This window comes from Onychomys torridus, chromosome 7 (genome assembly GCF_903995425.1).
Source record: "Onychomys torridus chromosome 7, mOncTor1.1, whole genome shotgun sequence".
NCBI lineage: Eukaryota > Metazoa > Chordata > Mammalia > Rodentia > Cricetidae > Onychomys > Onychomys torridus.
Genome location: NC_050449.1, coordinates 68432215 through 68455116, shown reverse-complemented (window position 1 = coordinate 68455116; position 22902 = coordinate 68432215). Strand labels below are relative to the sequence as shown.

General features: G+C 42.1%; 1 protein-coding gene across 3 annotated transcripts in view; it reads right to left on the bottom strand.

The window, feature by feature from the left end:
* Positions 1-4554: 4554 nt before the first annotated feature.
* Fam214a (family with sequence similarity 214 member A) overlaps positions 4555-22902 on the bottom strand; it is a 76650-nt gene continuing 58302 nt past the window's right edge. For 2 of the 3 annotated variants that reach the window (XM_036192243.1, XM_036192242.1), the window contains 7 exons: positions 21613-21726; positions 18898-18977; positions 17827-17935; positions 16599-16757; positions 11995-12063; positions 9928-10124; positions 4555-5530 (listed from right to left, as the gene is read on the bottom strand). In XM_036192243.1, the coding sequence (XP_036048136.1) occupies positions 5377-5530; positions 9928-10124; positions 11995-12063; positions 16599-16757; positions 17827-17935; positions 18898-18977; positions 21613-21726 (882 nt within the window). In that variant the 3' untranslated portion in view covers positions 4555-5376. Of the gene's footprint in view, positions 5531-9927; positions 10125-11899; positions 12064-16598; positions 16758-17826; positions 17936-18897; positions 18978-21612; positions 21727-22902 lie in introns of all 3 variants that reach the window. The other variant, XR_004945412.1, reaches the window with a different exon arrangement.

The window sequence follows — 22902 nt, the reverse complement described above, 5'->3', positions numbered from 1 at the left end:
CATAATGACTTTCTTAATTGCCAAGTCCCGTGGCTTCATATCTACTCGTCATTCTACTAAGCATCTTATACCTGCTGGCACATCTGGTTCCAATGAAATGTCCCTCAGACGTCTTGGAATAAGGTGGCCTTATACGTTCAGCTAGTAGGAATTGGAAGGTAATAAATGCAGTTCTGGAGGGCAGGAGAACAATCAAAAGATCCTAACTGGATATGGAATTTGGAAGCCATCAAAACCGAAGCTGGACCCTGTGGTGTAGGACTGTAATCCCAGCTGTCTGGGAGGCTGAGGCGGAAGGATGGCAAATTTATGCCTGCCTAGGCTATAGAGTAAATAAAAGGCCACCCTGGGCAATTTAATAAAGCTATATCCAAAGGCAGGGCATGTAGCTCGTCAGTGGTAGAGGGTTTGCACAGCATGTGCAAATCCCTGAATTCAGTCTTTCCAGCACCAGAACAACACATACACACACACACACACACACACACACACACACACACACACACAGAGCGAAAGAGAGGAACTTGGCTCAGCAGTAGATGGATCATTTGCCTGGAATGGGCCTGACTTCCAGCACCTCAGAAAACCAGTGTGGTGGTGCGCGCCTGTAGTCTTAGCACTGGAGAGGTGGAGGCACAAGGATCAAGAAGTTCAAAGTCATCTTCAGCTTGAGCATGAGGCTAGCCTGGGCTATGTGCGGCTCTGTTTCTAAAATAAAAGAAGACAAGGCAACAGCAGTAAAAGACAAGCAAACACAAAGCCTTGACAAGATGTAGAATCTCAGACAGGAAACTTTCTGAGACCTCAGTTGGAAAAACAAAAGGAGTCTGCAGTGGTGGTGCACACCTTTAATCCCAGCACTCAGGAGGCAGAGGCAGGTGGATCTCTATAAGTTAGAGGCCAGCCTGGTCTACAGAGCAAGTTCCAAGACAGCCAGGGCAACACAGAGAAACCCTGTCTCAAAAAAAAAGTCTCTACAATGAAAAAAAAAAAAAAAAAAGCATCTAAGTAAAAATGACAAATGGTAATCCACTGTACCAAAAGTAGTTGGCTTCTAAACATCATTGACTCCTAATGATATCATGCCTGCCTACACATCTTTCTATAACTCTGTGGTACAAATAAATGGATTAACAACAAAACTCTGCAAGTTTAAGCACACACACACACACACACACACACACATACACTCACACACGGAGAGACAGAGACAGAGGACAGATATGGGGCAGAGACTATAAATATATATCTGGTCCTAAAAAATAGATAGTAACATTCATGTCAGAAAAAAATCTGAATTTCTGGGAGACAGGGTGACCAAATAAAAATATTCCTCAGAGGCAATGTCCTGGAACTGTCTAAGAAGCCATCCTTCCCCATCTAATGATGGGAGCCATAAGCCTAAGTGACCCTTGACACACATGCTGCCATATTTGGGCTTCTCTCCTCTTTTATTAGATCAAGGCCTTGCTTAAGTCTCCATAGCACCAGAACCTCTTCCCACAGATACCAGAACCTCTTCTCAGATATCAGGTGAATGAGCTGCAGTTAAGCAATTAGGCAATTAGACAAGGGTAGATAGATAACCTTCAGAGCAACATTTCCTGCTGGCCAAACAACCCATGATTAAGTCCCTTCCTGCTTGCAACCCCCATAATTAAGTCCCTCCCTGCTTGCAACCCCCATAATTAAGTCCCTTCCTGCTTGCAACCTCCTTTGCCTACCTACATATGCCTTGTGAGAGAAATAAAATTTTGGAGCTTGATAAGACGTCCTGACTTGCTCTCATTCTTTGTGTCTCTTGTCCCTCTCATTTGCCGGCCCTCCCTTTAGGTCCCCGGATGAAGACCCTGCTGGCAGGGGCAAACTAAGACTGTCAACAGGATCACCAGCCATAAAGCCTGGCTCTGGTCCCAATGCAATGCTCACCCACACTAGGAGAAAAGAAGATGTTAGATGTGGTGGTATATACCTATAATGTCAATACATGGGAAGTAGGGACCGTTGGAGCAGGAATTCAAGGCCATCCTGAGCTACATAGTAAGTTTGAGCCAGCTTGGGTTACATGAGACCCATCTCTAAAAAAGAAAAAGTCTTCATCTGTCTTTGTCTTACCCATATTAGTGTTCCAACATAGGAAGATGAAATAGAAGCCAGGAAATACACATATGCAGATTTAGCCCTATATTCAAAATAACAGAACTGGGAGCTGGAAGGGCCAGGGTTTGGGGCAGGCCATTTTCACTCCCAGTGTGTTATATTTGGTAGGAAGCTGGAGCTGAAAAAAGCAACTTTTGACAAATCTTAATTCCCAGGGCCTGTTAGAACATGATTCTGCACCATCATTACTCATGTACTTTAATCTTTAAAACTGCACATTGATCCCCAATACTCCACCCCTCAAAATACTCTTTTGACCTCTAGATATTGGCCACTCCTCCCCTCCTCCTCCTCTTCCTCCTCCTCTTCCTCTTTTTGTTTGTTTTAAGGCAGGGATTTACTATGCAGCCAAACAGGCTGGCCTTAGATTTGCTGCAAAGCTCAGTCTGGCCTCAAATTAAATGATTCTCCCTCTTCTGGTTGATTCCTGATGTAACCAGAATCTCAAGTAAGCTGTTTGCCCCCCCCCCCTTTTTTTTTTATCAAGAAACAAAGAAAAACCAAGAAATGGCGATTGTTTAAAGGAAATACGGTTTTGTTTCTGCTGTTGGGTGCTTTTCACTTTTCAGTTTGGGCCAAAACTGATAGAGAAAAACCCTTAGTTTCTCTCCACCTTGGACTGTAGCTACCTACAAGTTATGGAATCCATGAACTCAAGGAATTTGCATGTGTAGCTATAGCTAAACATGGTTGAAATCTTTGCTTGGTAAACCTTGGGGTTTAGGAATTTGGGCTACTCTGGCCCCCAGCATTGGATTTTCTGATAAGTTTTTATTCTCTATGGTCCCTCTATAGGTATGAGCTCTGCCCTGTCCTTTGTTGAGATGAGTGGTCTCACTCTATGGTTCAGGTTGGTTTTGAACCCATGAATTTCCTGGGTTCAAACTTCAGAATGTATCTACATCTTATGTGATTTTTGACAAAGGGTCTATATAACTCAGGCTAGCCTCCAACTTGCTATGGAGCTACAGCTAGACTTGAATTCATGGTCCTTCTGCTTCAGGCTTTGGAATTCTGGATTGCCGGAGCCACTATGCCTGCCTTTTTACCTGGCCCTTCAACTGCTCTTTGTTTGTTTGTTTTTTGTCTTGAGACAGACTCATTGTGTAGTCTATATTGAGCTTTAATCCATAAGTCTTCTGTCTTGGTCTCTCAAATGTTGGGATTACAGGCCTGTACCACTACACCTGGCTTTATCTACCTCTTAACAAGAGGATTTTGGAGTTAGTGGAATGGTTTAGTAGGTAAGGCACTTGCCCCCAAGCCTAACAACTTGATTGTGATGTCTTCCCTTGAATCCCATTCTCTCTAGTTTTACCCTCTTCCAGAGATCACTTCCGTCCTTGTAGCCTGAGCTGCCATCAATCCAGAACAGGGCTGTTCCATAGCACTTTCTGTGATGATGTAGGTTGTCTACATTTGTGCTATCTAACACAGTGGCTAAATGCTAAATCATATAGTGCTAAATGCCAGTGAGCATTTAATGTGGCTAGTACAAGGAACCGAATGCTTAGCAAATAAGCCATAGAGATTAGGAACATCCACATACTCTTAAGAGAGATTCTTACAATTAGGTTCAGTATAAGAACTGGTGCTAATTGAAGATGCCTCCAGTGGTTATGATGTGAACGTGCACACAACAGTTGGGAATTAGTAAGCATGTGAAAGCTTTAAAAAGGTCAGAATTTTCTTTTCTTCCCTCCCTTTGTTGTTGAGACACACATGTAGCACAGGTTGGCCTCAAACACTATGAATCAGGAATAAACCTTGAACTCCTGATCCTCCTGCTTCTGCCTCCCTTGTGCTGGGATCACAACATGTACCATGCCTGCCTGGTTCACACTGTGCTGTGGGTTGAACCCAGGGTTTGGTGCATGTCAGACAAGCACTCCATGACTGATCTACAGTTCATTGAATGAGAATGGATTTTTAATTTAAAGGATATGTAGTAGGAGACTTGAAAATTACCTGAAACCAAGTGAGATACTGAGTAGTTAGAATGGGAACTTCTCTTTCTCCTCGACAGGGTCTATGTAGTTGTGGCTATCTTGGGGCTCACTATGTAGACCAGCTAGCTTCAAACTTGAAGCAATCCTCCAGCCTCTGCACCCCCAGTGTCAGGATTACAGGAGTATGTCCCAATCCTGATCTGCACTCCAAATATTCCTGTTGTCTAGTGTGCTGCCCATCACCCCAGCACAAATATCCAGGATAGAACTCGGGTTCTATCCAAGCATGGCAGGAGGCTTCTGATGCATTCAGTCACGCTCCCTTGCTTGGTAGCCTTTCCCACTGCCAAATGCTTCTCTCCTTGGCAGCTGTAGAGGTAGATAGAAAACTGTCTGATGGCTAATCCAACAGTTACACAAATTATCTCAGAATAAAAGGCAAATACACGTTTTAGGGTTTTTTTGCATATATTTACAATATAAATATTAATTTGTTTTCAAAGTACATATTCTTTTTAAAAGTGTGAGAAAATTATCTAGCATGGGACAGTAATTTAAAGTAAAACCTCTACAGTTCTGATTCAGGAAAAATAGAACATTTTGGGGGGAGGACCTTAGAAGGGATGAGAATGGGCATGAGGCTGAGAGCTTGCCAGGGGAATAGAGCAGCTTTGTCTGACTGCACTGAGGAACAGTATGTTACTCCAGGGACAGCCCCTGAATGGGTGTTATAAAAACTAACCTGGAGAGATATAAAAAGCAGACATGCTTGCATAGTGCATTAATCTTAAAGAAGCCCAACATTTCATTCTCACTTTCAGTAGCTTAAATGAATAGCACTTAAAACACACCACACAAAATTAAAGACTTGTGCATATATTTCGAATTTCAACATTAATGTCAAAAATACATAGTATGATTTTACATAGGATTGTGCTACATTAGAACACTAGAGACAAACATCACTTGAGTATTAAGGAAAACATTAAATATTAAATAACAGAAATAAAATGTGTAAACACTAATCTAACTGGGGATTTTGCTATTGCAACTGTCCAATGAAGTGGTTTCAACAGTATGGAAAGGGTGAAGACACGGCTGCTTCCAGTCCACACGAGTCACAGGTCTCACTTCAGGGGTCCTCTAATAAAGTCTGGTGACAACAGAGGAGTGCCACTCCCCAGCTGATTTGATGGACTCTGCTCTGTGGATGCTCACAGTCAAGCCTGGGTACTGAGCAAACACTTTAAGTTGCCCCTCACCCTCATCAACATCTTGGTGAAAACTGAGGGTTTGTTGGCGATTCAGTATAAGATTTGAGTTCATACGCAGCACCGCTATCAACCTCCATGGACTTTCTAGAGAACAGGAGCCGTACATCTCTATGGAGGTAGATCTTTCCAGATTTAGAACTCTGGAACCTAAGTAAATACAAAGAAAGAAAGAATAATAATGTTAGAGAATGAGTCTTTAAAGCAAATAAACCTAATTATTAAAACATGAAGCAGGAAGAATCAGTATTGCTATACTACTAGATTAACTCGTTCCTTATTTAGGGTCTGAATTGTCAAAAACACACTAGTTCATCACACCCTAAACCGCACTCCTGTTCTGTAATGGAACCAAGGCTTCTTTCTTCTGAGTCTGGGTTTTGACTTCACTGCTCCCCTCTGACTCTGCTGCACATGCACATTCCTCATCTAAGGTATCAAGTTTCCATGACACCAGCTGATTATATGATTATGCCTTGGGCTTTGTGGTCAGGCATATCCTAGACACACAGACAGATACAGTTCATATAAATTAGCTGCCCATGACTCAGGTTAGATTAAAATGGATTCCATACCTGAAGAATACTAAGTTTTTTCTGGATATGATTGCTTACATCTGCAATCCCACCATTCAGTAGTCTGAGACAGGAGGACTGTCATGTTTGAGCCCATCATGGACTACATATTGAGTTACAAACCAGTCTGGATTATAATATAATACTTTGTCTCAAAGCAAAACAAAATAAAACAGACAAGAATCAAGTTTTTCTTAAATGTGTATTTGTATTGTAAGCATTCCTCTCCCTCCCTCCCTCCCTCCCTCCCTCCCTCCCTCCCTCTCTCTCTCTCTCTCTCTCTCTCTCTCTCTCTCTCTCTCTCTCTCTCTGTCACAGTATCAAAGTATCAGGTATTTTCCCCACTCTCCATTCATTCATGAGGCAGGGACTCTTGCTGAACCCAGAGCTCACTGAATGGCTAGTCTAGTAACTTAGTTAGGGTTTCCAATGCTGTGATAAAACTCCATGACACAAACGACTTGGGGAGGAAAAGGTTTATTTCATCTTACAGCTTGTAGTCCATCATCCAGGGAAGCCAGGATAGGGATTCAAGGCTGGAACCTGGAGGCAGAAACTGAAGCCGAGGCCATGGTGGAGTGCTGCTTACTGGCTTGCTCCTCCTGCTTTCTTGTAGCACCCAGGACCACCAGCCCAGGGGTGGCGCTTCCCACAGTGAGCTAGGCCCTCCCTCATCAACTCCCTTATCAGGAAATGCATCACAGGCATAGCCAGAGGCGTTTCTGCATCCCCCCCTGGTCCCTCAGCTGCTTATAAATAAGCATTTAGAGGCTTATATTAATTATAAATGTTTGGCCAATGGTCAGGCTTATTACCAACTAGCTCTTACAACTTAAATTAACCCATCTCTATGAATCTATGTATTGACACATGGCTGTGGCATTACAGGTCTGCCGGCATCTTGCTCCTTGGGCGGCTGGATGGCTCTGCCCTTCTTCTCCTGTACCTCTGCTTGGATTTCCCACCTGGAACTATCCTGCCTTGCCACAGGCCAAGGCAGCTTTATTTATTAACTACTGGGAGCAACACCTATTCACAGCATACAGAAAGACATCTCCCACACAGGCCAAGCTGGTGGACGCATTTTCTTAGTCTTCCAAAATGACTCTAACTTATGTCAAGTTGATGTAAATACTAGCCAGACCCTCCAGCCAGCCACCTCACTCCAGGGATTCCATCTTTGCCTCCCAAGAGCAAGGGTTCTAGATGGCTATCCCAGCTGCCCAGCTTGAACGTGTGTTCTGAACTTCGGATCTGTGCAGCAGGTGCTTCCCCACCAAGTCACACCTCCGGTGCATAGTTTTTGTTTTGATACTGGGTCTCACCCTGTACTCAGGCTGCCCTGGAACTCACTATATAAGGAATGCTGGCCTCTAACTTTGAGTAATCTTCCTGCCTTAGCCTTCTTAGTGCAGCAAATATTACAGATGTTAAGCATCATTCATGCTGGGCCAGCTTCAAGTTCTGGGACAATCACTGCTATTTTTAGTAATTGGTTAAATGAAACCATCAAACCTAAACACCACTAGAAGTAATGACAAAGGTTAGTGGTGAGATAAAAAGGGGCTATCAAAAGTTGGCTCGGAGCGGTTTCTATCTTCCACGACCCTTCCCCAGCAGATGCCACCCAGTGCTGATTTCTCCTACTGTCCTTGGTATAGCAGAAATGGGCTGTGTTTATGGACTTTACTCCAAAAGTAACTGAAAGGCCTGGTGTGGAAGCATGAGCCAGGGCCGATCTCAGGGCTGGCTCACTTCTCCTCCCTTAAGTTTTCACCTTGGAAAGCTTTGGAGAAGATGCCATTTTTCCAATTAGGCTTTGTATAGCTTATAAGTATTTAGTCGTGTTATGTGAAGACTGAAAAGAGAGGTCATTGATTTGGGGTGAATGTTGGTTACACATGCTAAGACTGTTAAACTTCAGGAGGCTTGCAATGCAACTCAACAGCATTCACCAGGCTCTAGGTTTGATCCCCAATGCCACAAAACAAATACTATCAAACAACCAAACAGAAGGCATCAAGACAATGCTGAAATGGGTGCTGAATCAGAGAATTGCCTCTTTCCCGTCGGGCTGGGAGGTTGATGGACAGACTGACTTTGTGGTACTCAGGACTGAACCCAGAATCTCATATGCACTAGGAAAGTAGTCTCAATAAGCTGTATTTCAGCCCTCTTTTTTCTTTTGACTCTGGCAAGGTCTCACTATGCTGCAAAGGCTGGTCTTGATTGTGTACTGTAGCCCAGGCAGAGCTGAACTTGGGATCCTCCCTCCTCAGCCCCTCACACTGCTAAAATCACTGCCTCCATCACCGAGTTTGGCTGTCACTGCTTGTTATTATTGTTTATTTTGGTAGTACTGAAAAAAATAATCCAGGGCCTTCCTCATACTCTCGTACTAGGGAGACACTCTCTCAGTGAGCAGCACTGCCCACCACTGGGAAGTTTTGCTATACTATGCTATTTCATTATACGTTTCCTTTATTTATTTGTTGCCATTTTATTACACATCTCATTCTTATTCTATCCATTTGTTTTTTAAGTTTCTTACACTAGGATATCACCCTGTAATCTAGGCTTACATGGAATTCACTACATAGTCTACGGTGGCCTCGAACTCACAGTAGTCAGTCTTCCTGCCTCTGCCTCTCCAAGTGCTTGGTTTAAGCATATCAGGAAACAAAGTTTTTTTACATTTAAAAAAAAAAAAAAATCTGTGTGTGAGGGGAGGGGAGGGAAGAGGAGGGGAGGGGAGGGGACACTCGCCACCATGCAAGTAGTTTTCAGAGGACAAGTTGTGCAAATTGGTTCTTACACCACGTGAGGCAGATCTCACCGGCCCACATTTCTTCTTTTGACAAAGTTTTCCAAGTTTGTGTTTCACAGGCAGTTTCTCAGACTCATAGCTTATGTGACATGATGTGGTATGATGCTCTGGTCAGGCAGTGCCAGGGTGAGTGTAACACATTGTCTTCTGGGGACAGAACAAGACAGGGACAGGCCCACCAAGCAGCGTTCTAAGAGGAACAGTTAGTCACTTCTTCAGGTGTGCAAACTGCATGTCTAACTCATTCCCTACCCAAGCTGCAGCATGCTGGTTATACGCTGAAGGACAGCTGGGACCCACAGGGGTCCTGAGAGAGCCAATCACTGATATGGCTGAGAATGTTCTATAGTTACAGGAACAAGGCGCTGACTTCTGGTTTTGGTTTGCTCAGTGTTCCTGAGGGCTACATAGGGATTGGGGGAGCGGGGCTTAAAATGCAACCTAGGGATGTTGGCAAAATGGACCAGAAGGACAACAAAACCCAAAACCTTACACAACCTAGAGCTCAGGAACTTGGAGGATAAGGCATCTTGGAAATGGGTCCTCCGTGTCAGCACTATTACCTCTAGATGTCTAGAAGCATGCCCTGCAGGAAATGGTCAAGGAGTGACTGAGAGTCGATTTTCAGAACTCCTCTGTCCAATATGGCCACTAGCTACATGTGGCTAACAGCCACCTGAAATGAGACTACCTCAAATTGATTGTGCCGAGTGTAAAACGAATTGCTGATTTAGAAGATGTAAAGTATCTTGGTGCTTCTACCAGATTCGGGATTACAGGTAAGAGGCTCACTCCATGGCCAGCTTTGGCAGTTTACTACATGCCTGTGGCTAACTGCAATCCAGGCCGATGGCTCAGGTTAAGTTTCTATCAACATCACTAGTTAAAAACTTATTGCCTCAATTATCAGGCTTCACTCTGACTTTTAGTATTTCCCATTTAACAGCTACAAGTTTAAGCCCCTGACTTAAATAAGCAGCAAGGGTGGTAGGAATGAATGCCACACATTCTCTATACTGGCATGTTGTAAAGAGGCCCCATGAGTAGAGTACACGGTACTGGTCAAAAAGTTCCCTTACAAAACAAGTGTAACGATGTTAAATTGTTCTGAAGTAAGGCATTTTCCTATTAATTTGAAACATTACCTCAGATGTATGAGGTAGCGTAATAACTGTGCTGTGTGCTGGACGCTCTCTTTATTAATACTTCTCTTCATTTCTTGTTTAACAGGAACAGAAAATGTTCTCTGTCGCAGGAATGTCTGGTGATTGGCGGGCATACCTCGTAGGTCATACATCACAACAAACATCTTCACCACAGTCTTATTGGGATTGAATAAGGTCTGAAGAAACAACAGAGGGGTTATTCTTCACAATGATTGTTCATATGACTCAGAACACCATGCCAGTAATTAAACAGACTGTTTAGTAATTTAATTCCACTGGATAAGTTCCATTTCAGAGACTAACACTAACCTTTCAAAAGTTTACAAAATATACTCAAAATTCTTTCAAAGATTCAACTTCATTTCTTATGTCACAACAAGATAAAATCCTGTAATAAGTCAAAACCTTTAGCCACAAATTTCATATTTAATAGCAAACCAGATACATTTTTCTCACTGTTCAGATTTTCAGAAACTGTTGTGCTAATTTAAGCAGAATACAGTATTCATAGTCTATTTTGTGAGCATATTCTAGATTCTGTCATTTCAAATATTAGCTTCACTGGCGATATCAACTGCAAATTCTCAAGGTGGATTATAATTTTTCTTACGTATTTAATGGGCTGCAGTTTTTAAAATAAAAATACAAGCTCAGCAAAACTAAGTTTAAAGCAGCTGTTTTAAACTACTTATTGTAAAATTATATTGCTATAAATTTTCAAAGGGAGACTTTTCTACTGAAAATTTTTCCAGGTCAGGATATAAAGCTCATTCTCATTAGCTCCAAAGTCTATAACAACATTCTGTTTTCATACTCAAAATCATCCACAAATGATCAGATTTCATAAATCATCAGCATCATTAGAGACCAAAATATGACAAGGCTGAAGTCATACAATTGTTCTTGGCTATGAATAATTTATTTTTTAAATACACATTTTTAAGTAAAAACCCAGGCTGCTGAACTGACTTTAACCAAATTACCAACACATCAATCGGTAACTTGGTGCCATGCTTTCAGAAGCTCATCCCAGGGCTGGCCATCACTCACTGAATCAAAATGAGAAATACATCAACATTATGATCCAAGTTTACAACCTAGCAGTGCTAAGATCAAGGCTGATACATTCAACAAGCACAAGCAGACCCAGAATTTCAAACCATGTAAGAAATAAAATCATGCTTAAAATGGACCACTCAGAGGTGGACTTTTCTTTCTGGGTTAATGTCTTAGTACTAGGGCAGCTCACAGCTAGCTCTCCAGTGATTCACATGCCCCTGTGGGTTCCACAGTCAGGGGCTAGAGAACAGAAGCCTATCACTCTTGAAGTTAAAAAAAAAAAAGTCTGGGATAGAGAAATCACATTTTAATATGCAGCCATTCTTCGGTGGTACACATGCATATTGCTCACTACTGTCTCACCCCTGTGAGATAAATGCACAGGCTCAGCATAACACTGAGACAGATGTGAAAAGGTGTGACCAGGCTGACAAAAGCATTGACTCCCTGAGGTCACAGGGCTCAGAGAGCCTGTTGGGCTAGACCAGAGGCTGAGTGCAAGCAGCCAGCCTCAGCCAGATTCTTCCAGTCTGCAAAATCTGAAGCAGATTGAGGACTTTCGGTGTTACTAGGTCAGATAGAAAGACAATGTAGATCAGGTCTGTCCTGGTTATACCCATATTTTTCTACCAAAGCAATTCTATTATTTTGGGATCTCCTTTTATATAGGTCAATCTCAATATGGTTTAATATTTAATAGAAGACACTAGTCAGGATCTAATTATATTGAAAACAGATCAGTTTAAATCATGTAAATGGTATGTATCATTTGCCTAAAGCATTCACCTCAATTAGATTATTAATCTTTTCCTTTAATGGAGGTCCCCAAAATGGTCACTCCTGGGGCAGAGCATGGCAACTCCAAACAGAGCTGCAGCCCACTGTTACTTACCAAGGTTGTTGCAGCAGCAGTAGCAGGAGAAAGGGCTAAGTTCTATATGTGTGTGAGAGAATGATTATTGCAATTGTAGGCTATAAAACACATACCACTTGTATCGTTCCTGAAGGAGGTACTCGATAACCCCTTTTACCAAGGGACTCTAAAGTAATCACACCCTTGAAACAAAAGAAGACAAATTGAGTGCATATGTATATAACAGATGAAAAGTAACAACACAACACATTATTACACTTTCAGTAACATTTTTCTATGGGAAATTATTCAAATTGCATTGAGACACAGTGAGTATGAAACAATGAGGGTCCCCCTTCTGAAGAAACCATTCACTGCTGCTCTTCTGGACATGTTCCAACAATCAACATACAGCATTACTTAAGGCCACACTGCTGGGAACTGCCACCAAGACAGACAAAGGGTCAGGTTTCTTAGCCATAAGGAAATAAAGTGAGGCTATAGGATTAGTTCCCATCATCCAAGAGAAGAGGAGGAATGGAGAAGCAGAAAATGGCTGGTCTTGGAGTATGGAAAAGTAATGAGTATACAAAGCATCATTTTGGGCCCCAAAGAGAAGGAATTCTTCAGTCAGGGAGTCAACTTAAACATCTGATTTTCTAATGACAGACAGAAGAAAAGAACTAAGACAACAGGTAGGTGGGACTAGGGTCCGGGTTCCAGTCTGATGAATTTCCAGCAGAGGAGATGTTCAAAGCAAATGTGAAAAATGAAGTCTACCAGCAACACAAGGCTGCCTGCTCTGCACAAGTCCCTTTTCCAAAAGGAAACGCTAACTTCAGAAGTAGCTGGGTCACCCTGTGTCTTAACTTGTATCTTTAAGGGTGCTTGGAATTTTTTTTTCATTTTTTGACAGGGTCTCCTGTAGTCCAGGCTGGTTTCAAACAGGCTATGTTGCCAACTCTGGCCCTGAACTCCAGATCCTCCTGCTTCTGCTTCCCATGTGTTGGGATTACACCATATGTGTCACCATGTCTAACTTATTTCTGTTTCTTTTGGTTTGCTTTTTGGTTTACTCAAAGCCTTGCTATGGAGCCAAGTCTGGGCTGGAATTGATGAAAATCCCCTGCCTCAGCTCCTCAAGTATTGGGATGCCTAGGCTACTGCCCTTTAGCTGTTTCCTTGTTAAGGAATCTAAGACTTTGAACTAGCTCTAAACCAGATCACAGTGGCTTGAGAGCTGAGATCCAAGGAGAGGTGAGAGGTGAATCACAGTCATTGCAGCAGCAGCAGCAGCAGCAGCAGCAGACACATGACCTTGCTAGAAAAGCAGTCTGCCTAGCTACTCTCCTGATCTACCAAACCAAGTCTTTCAACAGGACTTTCCTGATGGTATCATTGTAAACCAAGTTTAAGAAAACCTTAACCTTAAGCATAGGCATTTTGTCTGCAAAGTCCAAACAACAGGGAAGAAAGCAGAAATGTAAAGAAGTAATTCAAAGCTCAGATGGAACACTCAAAAGCTTCTCAGTAACCAGGGTGACCACATGGCCATAGATAGAGACAGTAACATAACACAGGACCATGGCACTAGGTGACATCTTTGTTGGGTTTGGAAACTAGACCTGGGTTGGGAGTGAAAAGGAGTGGACCAAGGTGAAGAGAGACTCATACTCTGACGCATGATCCTAACTTCACATGGAGAGCATGGACATTAGATGTAGGCCTCTGCAATGCAACAGTATTTCCTCACAGTTTGCACAGCATACTCACTGAGGGGTGTGCTCACCACTTTTCAAGAACAAGCAGTGTGCATAGTTACACGAAAAACACACTCTTCTTTCTAGTTCCAGAAAGGAAAAGTAAAGCATATCAAAATGATAGCTACTTTTATAGTCACACTGGTAGAGCCAGGAGTTACTGCCCTTTCTCATAACCTCCTTCCCACACAAGAAGGAGAAAGCCAGGGAGGCCGGAACTACAACTGTGGCTGCATTTCTTTCTCTAATACACAATTCTGATAGTTTTTAGAACATAACAATAATGTGATTAAGCTGATAGTGACTGAAAATTTTTAACAGGTCTTTTAAGTTTAGTGCAGCACTCCAATACAACCATTTTTTTTTTTCTTTTTAATTGGGTATATTTGTGTGGGTATGTGCATATGAGTACAGTACCCTTGGAGGCCAAAAGAGGGTGTTGGGGCCCTGGAACTAGCATCAGAGACAGTTGTGAGCTGCCCAAGGTGGGTGCTGGGAACCAAACTTGGGTCCTCTGGAAGAGCAGCCAGTATTCTTAACTATTGAGCCTTCGCTCTAGCCTCCAAACAACAATCTCAAAGGATAGAAAACCAGCAGAAGCACTGGACAGTTAGGAATTACACAAAAATACCAGAATTTGATTAATATGACTTCATTTGTTTCATAGGCCAGACTGTTAATATTTACACTTAGGAAATTACCCAATTTAACATAAAGAAACAACTCCTCTGGCATTTTTGTAATAGTAAGGTTAAGATGAACTAAATTTGACAGACTCCTAGCACATGTAAAAAAAATCTTCAAATTATTATGTAATAAAGAATATGAATTGCAGGGTGTGACAACACACCAGCAATCCCATTACTTGGGATGTGGAGATAGGAAGATCAGGAGTTCAGAGCCAGCCTCAGCTACATAAACTTTGAGGTCAGACTGGTTTCTCTGACACAGTTTCCGGGCAGCTGAGTGTTGTGGTGCAGTTCTTGGAGAACATTCTTACCACTGACTCCAACAGGAAGAAATAATTTTTAAGGAATTGTTTGATGCAAAATCTCACCACAAAGACTGTTCTGTACTAACATTTTACCTCTGGGGACCATTCAATCTGTGAGGAAAGGTCACACAATCATTAGGGTAACATAAAGGTGCATTACTTCTGGTGGTCTGGGATACGTATCATCTAGCAAAACATAATTAGTCCTATTTAACAAAACATGATCAGTCCTTTGAAAGAAGACTAAGCTATCAGAACAGAACAAAATTTAGAAAGATTTGTAGTGGAATGTTCGGAGTGACCTGCTAGTAAAAGGAACCCATACCTCCTAAGTAAACAGACTCAGAGGAAATGTGATGATAGTTGAGTGAAGACCATTATTACAGAAAAGGCAGGCGAGCATTGATGTTTAGTTGTTTTAGATTTTTGAGACAGGGCTCTCCTCTGTAGCCAAAGCTCGTCTAGAACTTACTACATAGCCCATGCTGGCCTCAAACCTACTGAGATACAAAGGTAGGAATCCTTAAAGGATGAACTAACTTAATTCAGTAGGCTGGCATGCTGTGGATATTGCTCTGTGTAAATAAAGTTCTGATTGGCCAGTGGCCAGGCAGGAAGTATAGGCGGGACAAGAGAGAAGAGAATTCTGGGAAGTAGAAGGTTGGAGAGAGACACTGCCAGCCGCCGCCATGAGAAGCAACATGTAAAGACACCGGAAAGCCACAAGCCATGTGGCAAAGTATAGACTAACAGAAATGGGTTAATTTAAGAGAGAAGAAGTAGATAACAAGAAGCCTGCCACGGCCATACAGTTTCTAAACAATGTAAGTTTCTGTGTGCTTTCTTGGTTGGGTCTGAGCGACTGTGGGACTGGCGGGTAAGAGAGATTTGTCCTGACTGGGCCAGGCAGGAAAACTCTAACTACACTGGCATCCCTTTTCCAGTAACTATTCAGAGTCTTCTGTTTGTATGCATTTTAGAACTCTAAAACACTAGCCAGGACCCTGACAAAAATTTCACCCTAAAAACGTAGCAAGCTTCAACTAGCCTCCTTGACAAACTGAGTCAACAATGAGGTGGCCAGATTTAGGGCCCTAAAAAGGCTAGCATCTCCTCCTCTCAGGTACGGGGAAATCCTTTTCACAGCTCTCTTCTTAACAAAAGACATATTCACTAGTGTTCTTCGAAGCCCTGAGGCAAGAGAGAGGAAGCCACTGGGCAGGTGTGAAGTCAGGGCTGCACAGTTCTAGGCCTGTGTGAATTTCTGCTTCTCACAGTGAGACTTATGTGACCCTGCACTTTACACTGTCACTTCAAACTTCTCCTTACTATTTTGAAGAAGTGTTTATATACACTCCGGTGTTCAGAAGCACTTCTGCAGGGCAATGCTGATTTTACCCAGAATCCACTGCAACAGAAAATGGGAAAGGTAAATTTACTGGACCTCAGGCTGGAGGCCTGTGTTCCAACTCTCAGAAGCTCTCTTTCTCTCCACTAAGATACTGCTGTGATCAGAAATAGCTCACATTGTCTAGAACCCCAGGATCAAAAAAGAATCTGCCAAAGACAAACCAAACAGGAGAGGTGGGGTGAAGGGGCCTCAGGCAGCCCCAGGTCCCCAGATCTTACTAAGTGTGACTGAGATAAGAAATACGTGAGAAGGCAGCCACCTGGAATTAGAGTGTACAGTAAGCATGGGGGATCTGTGTGAACTTAGCAAGCTGGACTGGCTGTGTCAGTCATCAGTAAGTCATGTAGAAATGAGTAAATTTTCAGCACTGTTTTCAAATGCAAAACAGGTCAACTATTATTTAAGCCAACTGAAAAAAAGGTCATGGAGCAGTATTTTGGCTTATTGATTTATATTGGTTTCTAACTTTCTCTTAGGAATTGCTTCATATTTTCAAGGACAGGACTGAAGCAGAGGTGTGAACTACTAGGTTGGCTGATTCTTGCAGAAAAAGACAATTAAAAAAGTACTTGCCATATAAGGTGAGGGAGCATTATCATCCGAAACACTGTAGAAAGACACTTCCACGGGCAGAGTTAAGTGCGTGGGGCAGAAAGTACCACTGGCTCCTACCTCAGCAGTAAAGCCATCAACTATGCCGAGGGGATCTAAACGGTAATTCAGAACAGATTCCTGGAAGACAAGATAACAAGGTGTGCTTTTAAAAGATAGAAGAATTAGTAATTAATTTCATTTTCTTTCTTTCTCCCTCCCTTCTTCTTTCTCTCCCCCTCTCTCTCTTCCAACACAAGACAAGGTTTCTCTTTGTAGCCGTGGCTGTCTTGGAACTTGCCCTGTAGACAAGGCTGGCCTGAACTCAGAGATCTGCCTGCTTCTGCCTCTCAAGTGCTGGGATTAAAGACATGCACTACCCCTGCCCAGCTTTAATTTCATTTTCTATTTAAGGAAATACTTGACTATGCTTTCTAGCTCCCATGGTAGCATGAATCTGCAATCCCAAGGTTTGGGAGGCCAAGGCAAGAGTATTTTGAGTGGCCATTTGGGAGCCAGACTATGTTAGAGAGTAAGTTCAAGGCTACTCTGGGTGACACAGAGAGACCACATCTCAAAATGAAAAATGATGTTATAGTGACTCACACCTATAATCTCAGCACTTGGGTATCTGAGACAACAGGACTTCTATGAGTTCAAGGCTAGCCTGGGCTATGTTATATAATAGGCTCTAACAGAGAAGGCATTTGCCCATGAGAAGGCCCACTAGAAGGTGCTAGAAGGACTTAAACAGGCCACATACGGAAGTTGCATTAGAAAGCTAAATCAAGCATTTGTCATATTGAAAAATGACTGCTTAAAAAAAAAATGCTGTTGTAGAATCTACAGTGTTTTCTTTAGTTTAACTGAAAAAAATTTAAAAAATGAGCACTAGAAACAGATATGACAGCACAGAAATCACAGAGTGGGAAAGCTCTGTCCACCCACTGACACCTGAGAACCACCTCTGAGTGGTCAGCTTTTCAGGTGTTCAAGCCCCTCACAAGCTTATCTATGGGGGCAGCACAGTGTGTACGGAGCATCCCTCCAGTTAAGTAATCATTTGAGAAGGGGCAAGATAGGTCATTTCAAGGCTTTGAAAAAAAGAGTCTAATTTTCTCCTCAGAAAGAATATTATTAAAGACATAATGATCCTGTAGTCCTAGTTGGAGGCACTTTGACTCCTAAAATAGTTTCAAAACAACATTACCTCAAAATTTCCTAGGAGACTAAGACTTGTGATTGGTGGAGCACTTGAACTCAAAAAAGGTTTTTCATGAACATCTGGGTCCTCTTCAATATTCAGACATGGTCGAGAGCTATTTTAAAAAAGCAAAGATAAAAAGAACACATTAACTGTAATATTTTCTTATTTATATCTGTAAAATGAATTAGAAGCTGATTAGAATTAGAGGAAGTTCATTCAAACTAATATAATAAAATTAATGTTATCAAATTTTAAAATACAAAATTTGGAGTTGAAATTTCGGATTAAATATTGTATTGCTAATATTTGGTAAAGAATATATACATATATGTACACATAATTCACTGTAAGATTTCAAGGTATAATTTATAATATATCACATAGTGGAAGCTACTGGAAATGGATGATATTCAGAATTTTACAACCATCTCACTTTCAGCTGAAAACAAGAATTCAAAGACTAAATTATATGACTGTAATTACGGGGCTGGAGATGTAGCCCCAAGGGTAGAATTCTGAACTACTCCATATGAAGCCCTAGGCTGGATCCTAGGACTGACAAAGAAGGAAGGAGGGATGGAATGAAGAAGGGAAGGAGGGAGGGAACATGGGCTAGAAGACAGGTTTAGGAGCAGAAATGAACAAACCCACTTCAGACCTTAAGCCAATGTGTTTCTGATTACGGTGACAAGCACACGGCGAGGCTCACTGTCTCACTCTTTACAACATTACGATGAAAATAAGACTTTGTTTCTCTTTGATTAAACATTTTAATTTTTATAAAATTCATGCACAAGGGTGTTTTGTCTGTATGTCTGTCTGTGCACCACGTGTGCCTGGTGTCCACGGAGGCTAGAAGAAGGTCAGATCCCATCTGTAACTTACTGATGGTTGCAAGCCACCATGTGGGTGCTGGGAATCAAACCAGGGTCTCCACAAGAGTGTCCAGTGCTCTTAACCACTGTGCTATCTCTCCAGCTCCAAGATAATATTTTATTTTACTACACTTTTGACTCAGAGTCAGCATATCTGCTGTGCCGTTCTACTTCATACACATGCACTTTGAGTAATTACCTTCTGGAGGACAAGCTTCTCAGATGCAGCAGTGAAGTGTCTAGATCAAAGCAACCTGACTGCGTTTTTCTTTGTGGAACCTAAAAGCAAAACAATTACTTGTATTTTTTGTTTGTTTGTTTTCAAGACAGGGGTTCTCTATGTAGCCCTGGCTGTCCTAGAACTCACTCTGTAGACCAGGTTGGCCTTGGACTCACAGGGATCCACCTGCCTCTGCCTCCCAAGTGCTAGGATTAAAGGCATGCACCACCACCACCCGGCTATTATTTGTATTTTTTTAAAGGACTAACTTTTAAAAATTATGAAAACACTCAGAAAATCCAAGTTAAGCATACTGTTTTAAATGACATTATTTTTAGATGTGTATGGGTACATGCGTGCTGGCGCACTCATGCAGAGGTCAGGGGACAAATACTTGAGTTAGTTCTCTTCTTCCATCACGTGGCCGAAGGGATTGAATTTAGGTCAGCTGGTTTGGCAGCAATCACCTTTACCCGCTGAGCCATCTCGCTGGCCCAAAGCATATCTTTAAAGTAATAATATTTCTCTAAAAACAGTTTACTTTGAATAATGATGCTTATCACATATTTTTCTTTCATTCGCATTTTATTAACTAATATGGAACAAAACCCAGATACTCATAAAAGCACTTTGACTAGATTTTAAGTGGAACTAGGCGTTTCCCCAAAACTAAAGCTTACATGTTATCTCTGTACAAGGACTCTTACTCTGTGTGTATATGGTGTTTGTGTTCATGTTCAAGTACAAGTATGTGTTTGCAGGTGTGCACATACATGTGGAGGTCAGAGGTCAATGTCTTTACATCACTCATTGAACCTGGCGCTGAATGATTCTACTAGCCTGGCTGGTAAGCAAGTGCCAGAGCTCCTCCATCTCTGCCCCGCCCCCATCACCAGGACTACAGACTCTTGCTGTAGTGCTTGGCTTTTGTGTGAGCACTGAGGATCTGAACTCAGGTCCTCAGGCTTGTGACTGAGCCATCTCTCTACCCCAGAGCTGTTATTAACTTGTCTGAGCAACTTACCTGCTTTGGGGGATGTGTGTCTGTAACACTTAGAGCTTAAATTAAAAGGGGGAAAAACAGTGTTGAAATCCCACCCACTGTAACATTGCCGAGAAATGTAATGCTTTACAGAGAATGGCTTTAAAAAATAGTGCTCTGAAGTTTCAATCACTAGCATATACTAGACTGCATTTCTTACAAAACACACTAAAAAATGAAAGTTCTAAGTTCAAATTAAGGATAGTCATATACAACACGAGAATTAGATTTGTTTTGGAATTAAAATATGTATAAAAAGTCTGTGATGCACTGGTCTGAGAACAACAGGTGAAATTATGGCTAGGAGTGATGGCAACCTAGTAAACTGCACAGGTTGCTGAGGCCAGAGGACAGGAAGCTCAGGGCCAGAAAGGACAACTCTGGGAGACCCTGCCTCAAAGCAGAGCCAACCATCTTAGACAAAAATAATAATAACAGGGAAAAAGATTGGTAGCATGGGCTTTTTCAAATGGGTTCAACCTTTTAATTCTACAGAAAATGTCTCTGACTCATTTGTGTCCCAGAACCAGACCATATAAAACAAACCAACAAAAACAAACAAATAGGGGCTTGTCGGTACAAATCTCAGCATAACTCAGCTCTGTCTTCCTTCACCTTCATTCTCCCTGCCTGGTCTGTGCTTGGAACTTCTGCAAGACATTCTGAGCATTTCACTTTGCTGTCCATGGCCCCTTCAGGGTTACCATTCCCTGCCCTTTCTGTCCATCATGCTAAGTTCTTTCTAAATATTTGTCCAGGCACCTACTAAACTTCTACTCAGCCGATACCGTTCTACTATCTTATCCACATGGAGTTCATGTGTGTAGTTGCATGGGTGTGGACATGCATATTTGTGTGTGTGCACACTTCAAGGAAAATAATTTCATATCCAGATGTCTTCTTTTAAACATAACCCCACTCTTTGGAGACAGGGTCTCACTTTATAGTCCAGGGTAGCTCTGATTTGCAATCATCTAGCCTCGCCCTCCCAAGTGCTGCTGGACTAGAACCCAGGGTCTCCTACTTGGATCTGTTGTCTCTGAACAACATCCCAAGCCCTCCAAAGCTAGATTTTAACCATTGCACTTGAAACTATGGAACTATTTGTACTACTTTCTAGATAACACTGCTGCTGGTACCAATATTTACTGAGACTAAGGAAAAAACTATTGGTATTAAACTTCATCAAGGTATTTTTTAAAAATCTTTTTTTTCTTTTTCTTTTTGGTTTTTTGAGACAGAGTTTCTCTGTGTAGCTTTGTGCCTTTCCTGGATCTCGCTCTGTAGACCAGGCTGGCCTCAAACTCACAAAAATCTGCCTGCCTCTGCTCCCTGAGTGCTGGGATTAAAGGCACGTGCCACCACCGCCTGGCCTTTTTTTTTTTTTAAACACTTAACAATTAAAATGTTCGGCAAAAGAATTTTTAGAAAAAATTTTCAATACCAGTGAAATACATTTTATATTTGTTCAACTTATAGTCCTTTCCCATATTATCATATAGCTGTTAAATGTACTATCAAAACCCACAAGGTTTTCTAACTGAAAATTTATTTCACAGGTTTTGAAATATTTCTATTAACATCAGCTGAAGGGCTTGCAAGCACCTCAGCGGCCTGCAGGTGCTGGGCGTGAGGCAACTCAGGGAACTTACAGGACTTGAGAGGAGAGGTAACCCCGTCTGAGGGTGAAAGGCTCTGGTTGATGTCCCATCCAAGGAATGAAAATGATGCTTTCTCCAGACACTTGGATGTTTCAGTGTATCCCTCTGTTAGGAAAAGGACTAGATATTAGCGGGAATATTCAAATAATGGCAACTTTGTAGATTCATTCCCAATGCAGTCTGAGATACACAGCCTTGGTGGTAAGGCTGAAGAGTCCTTTCTGTCTTGCATGTATATAAACACACACACACACACACACCAGCACAGAAAACAGTGCTTGTTTTTGATACCATGCTTCAAAAGTTCTGAAGTGAGCCCAAATATAACTGTTTTACCAGCACATCCAAATTATGCTTGAAAGGCCTGCATTCCTGCCAGGGTGGCCTTGAACCCATATCTCTCTTCCCTCGGTTCTAAAAGCTTGGAGCTGCAGGCATGAGCCACTGTGTCTCTCCAGAACATCTAGTGTTATTAAGGCCACAGTAAGTCTTTTAGGGTGTACCTTCCTAATTAAACAATATGTTGAAGGTTTATGAACTATGAGAATCGGTTATCATTTTCAGAATTATATGGTTATTTGGTATGACTCAAGGACTAAACTGTGAGGAAAAAAGCCAGGAACTAAGTCCTCTGATTAACCACTTGGTGGAACTGTTGCAGACACCGGACTCATTATTTTGCAGCACTGGTAGCAGGCCAGAGCCGTTTGCAGAACACATGAAGCTGACAGGGATGTCTGCTTGATTCCTGGCTGTTTCCTACCAACTGTTTCCAACACTGACATAAACGAACAGGCAGCAGGGAAATCCAAGTGAACAGAGGACTTGCACAGCCGACAGATTTGTCCTTGATTAATATGAGGGAGCAGCAGAACCCTGAGTCACAAGAAACCTGAAAAGGGGGTCAGGGGTGCCAGATCAGCCACTGCTCCAGGCATATCCAACACTCTGAGCCTCAGTTTCCCTATGTGCTGTACCTGCCCCTTGTCAAAATGCCAAAAGGAACTGACTGTTGTATAATCATGTGACATAATGGGAGGAGGGTGTAAAGAAGGCAAAAACTAACTGTTTTTATGAACAGCATCCATCCCTGTATCCAGAGGCCAAACGTAAAGTCCAGGTGCTCTGAATGGGAGGAAAAGGTCACATGGCCTTTAGACAGTGGGTGTGAGCGAGCAACCGATGAAAGGTGGCATGACAGACCTCAGAGAGCCTTGACAAATTCAGTGCTGTAACTGTGGATTTTAAAGAAGGGTCCACACGCTGCATTTTAAACCACAA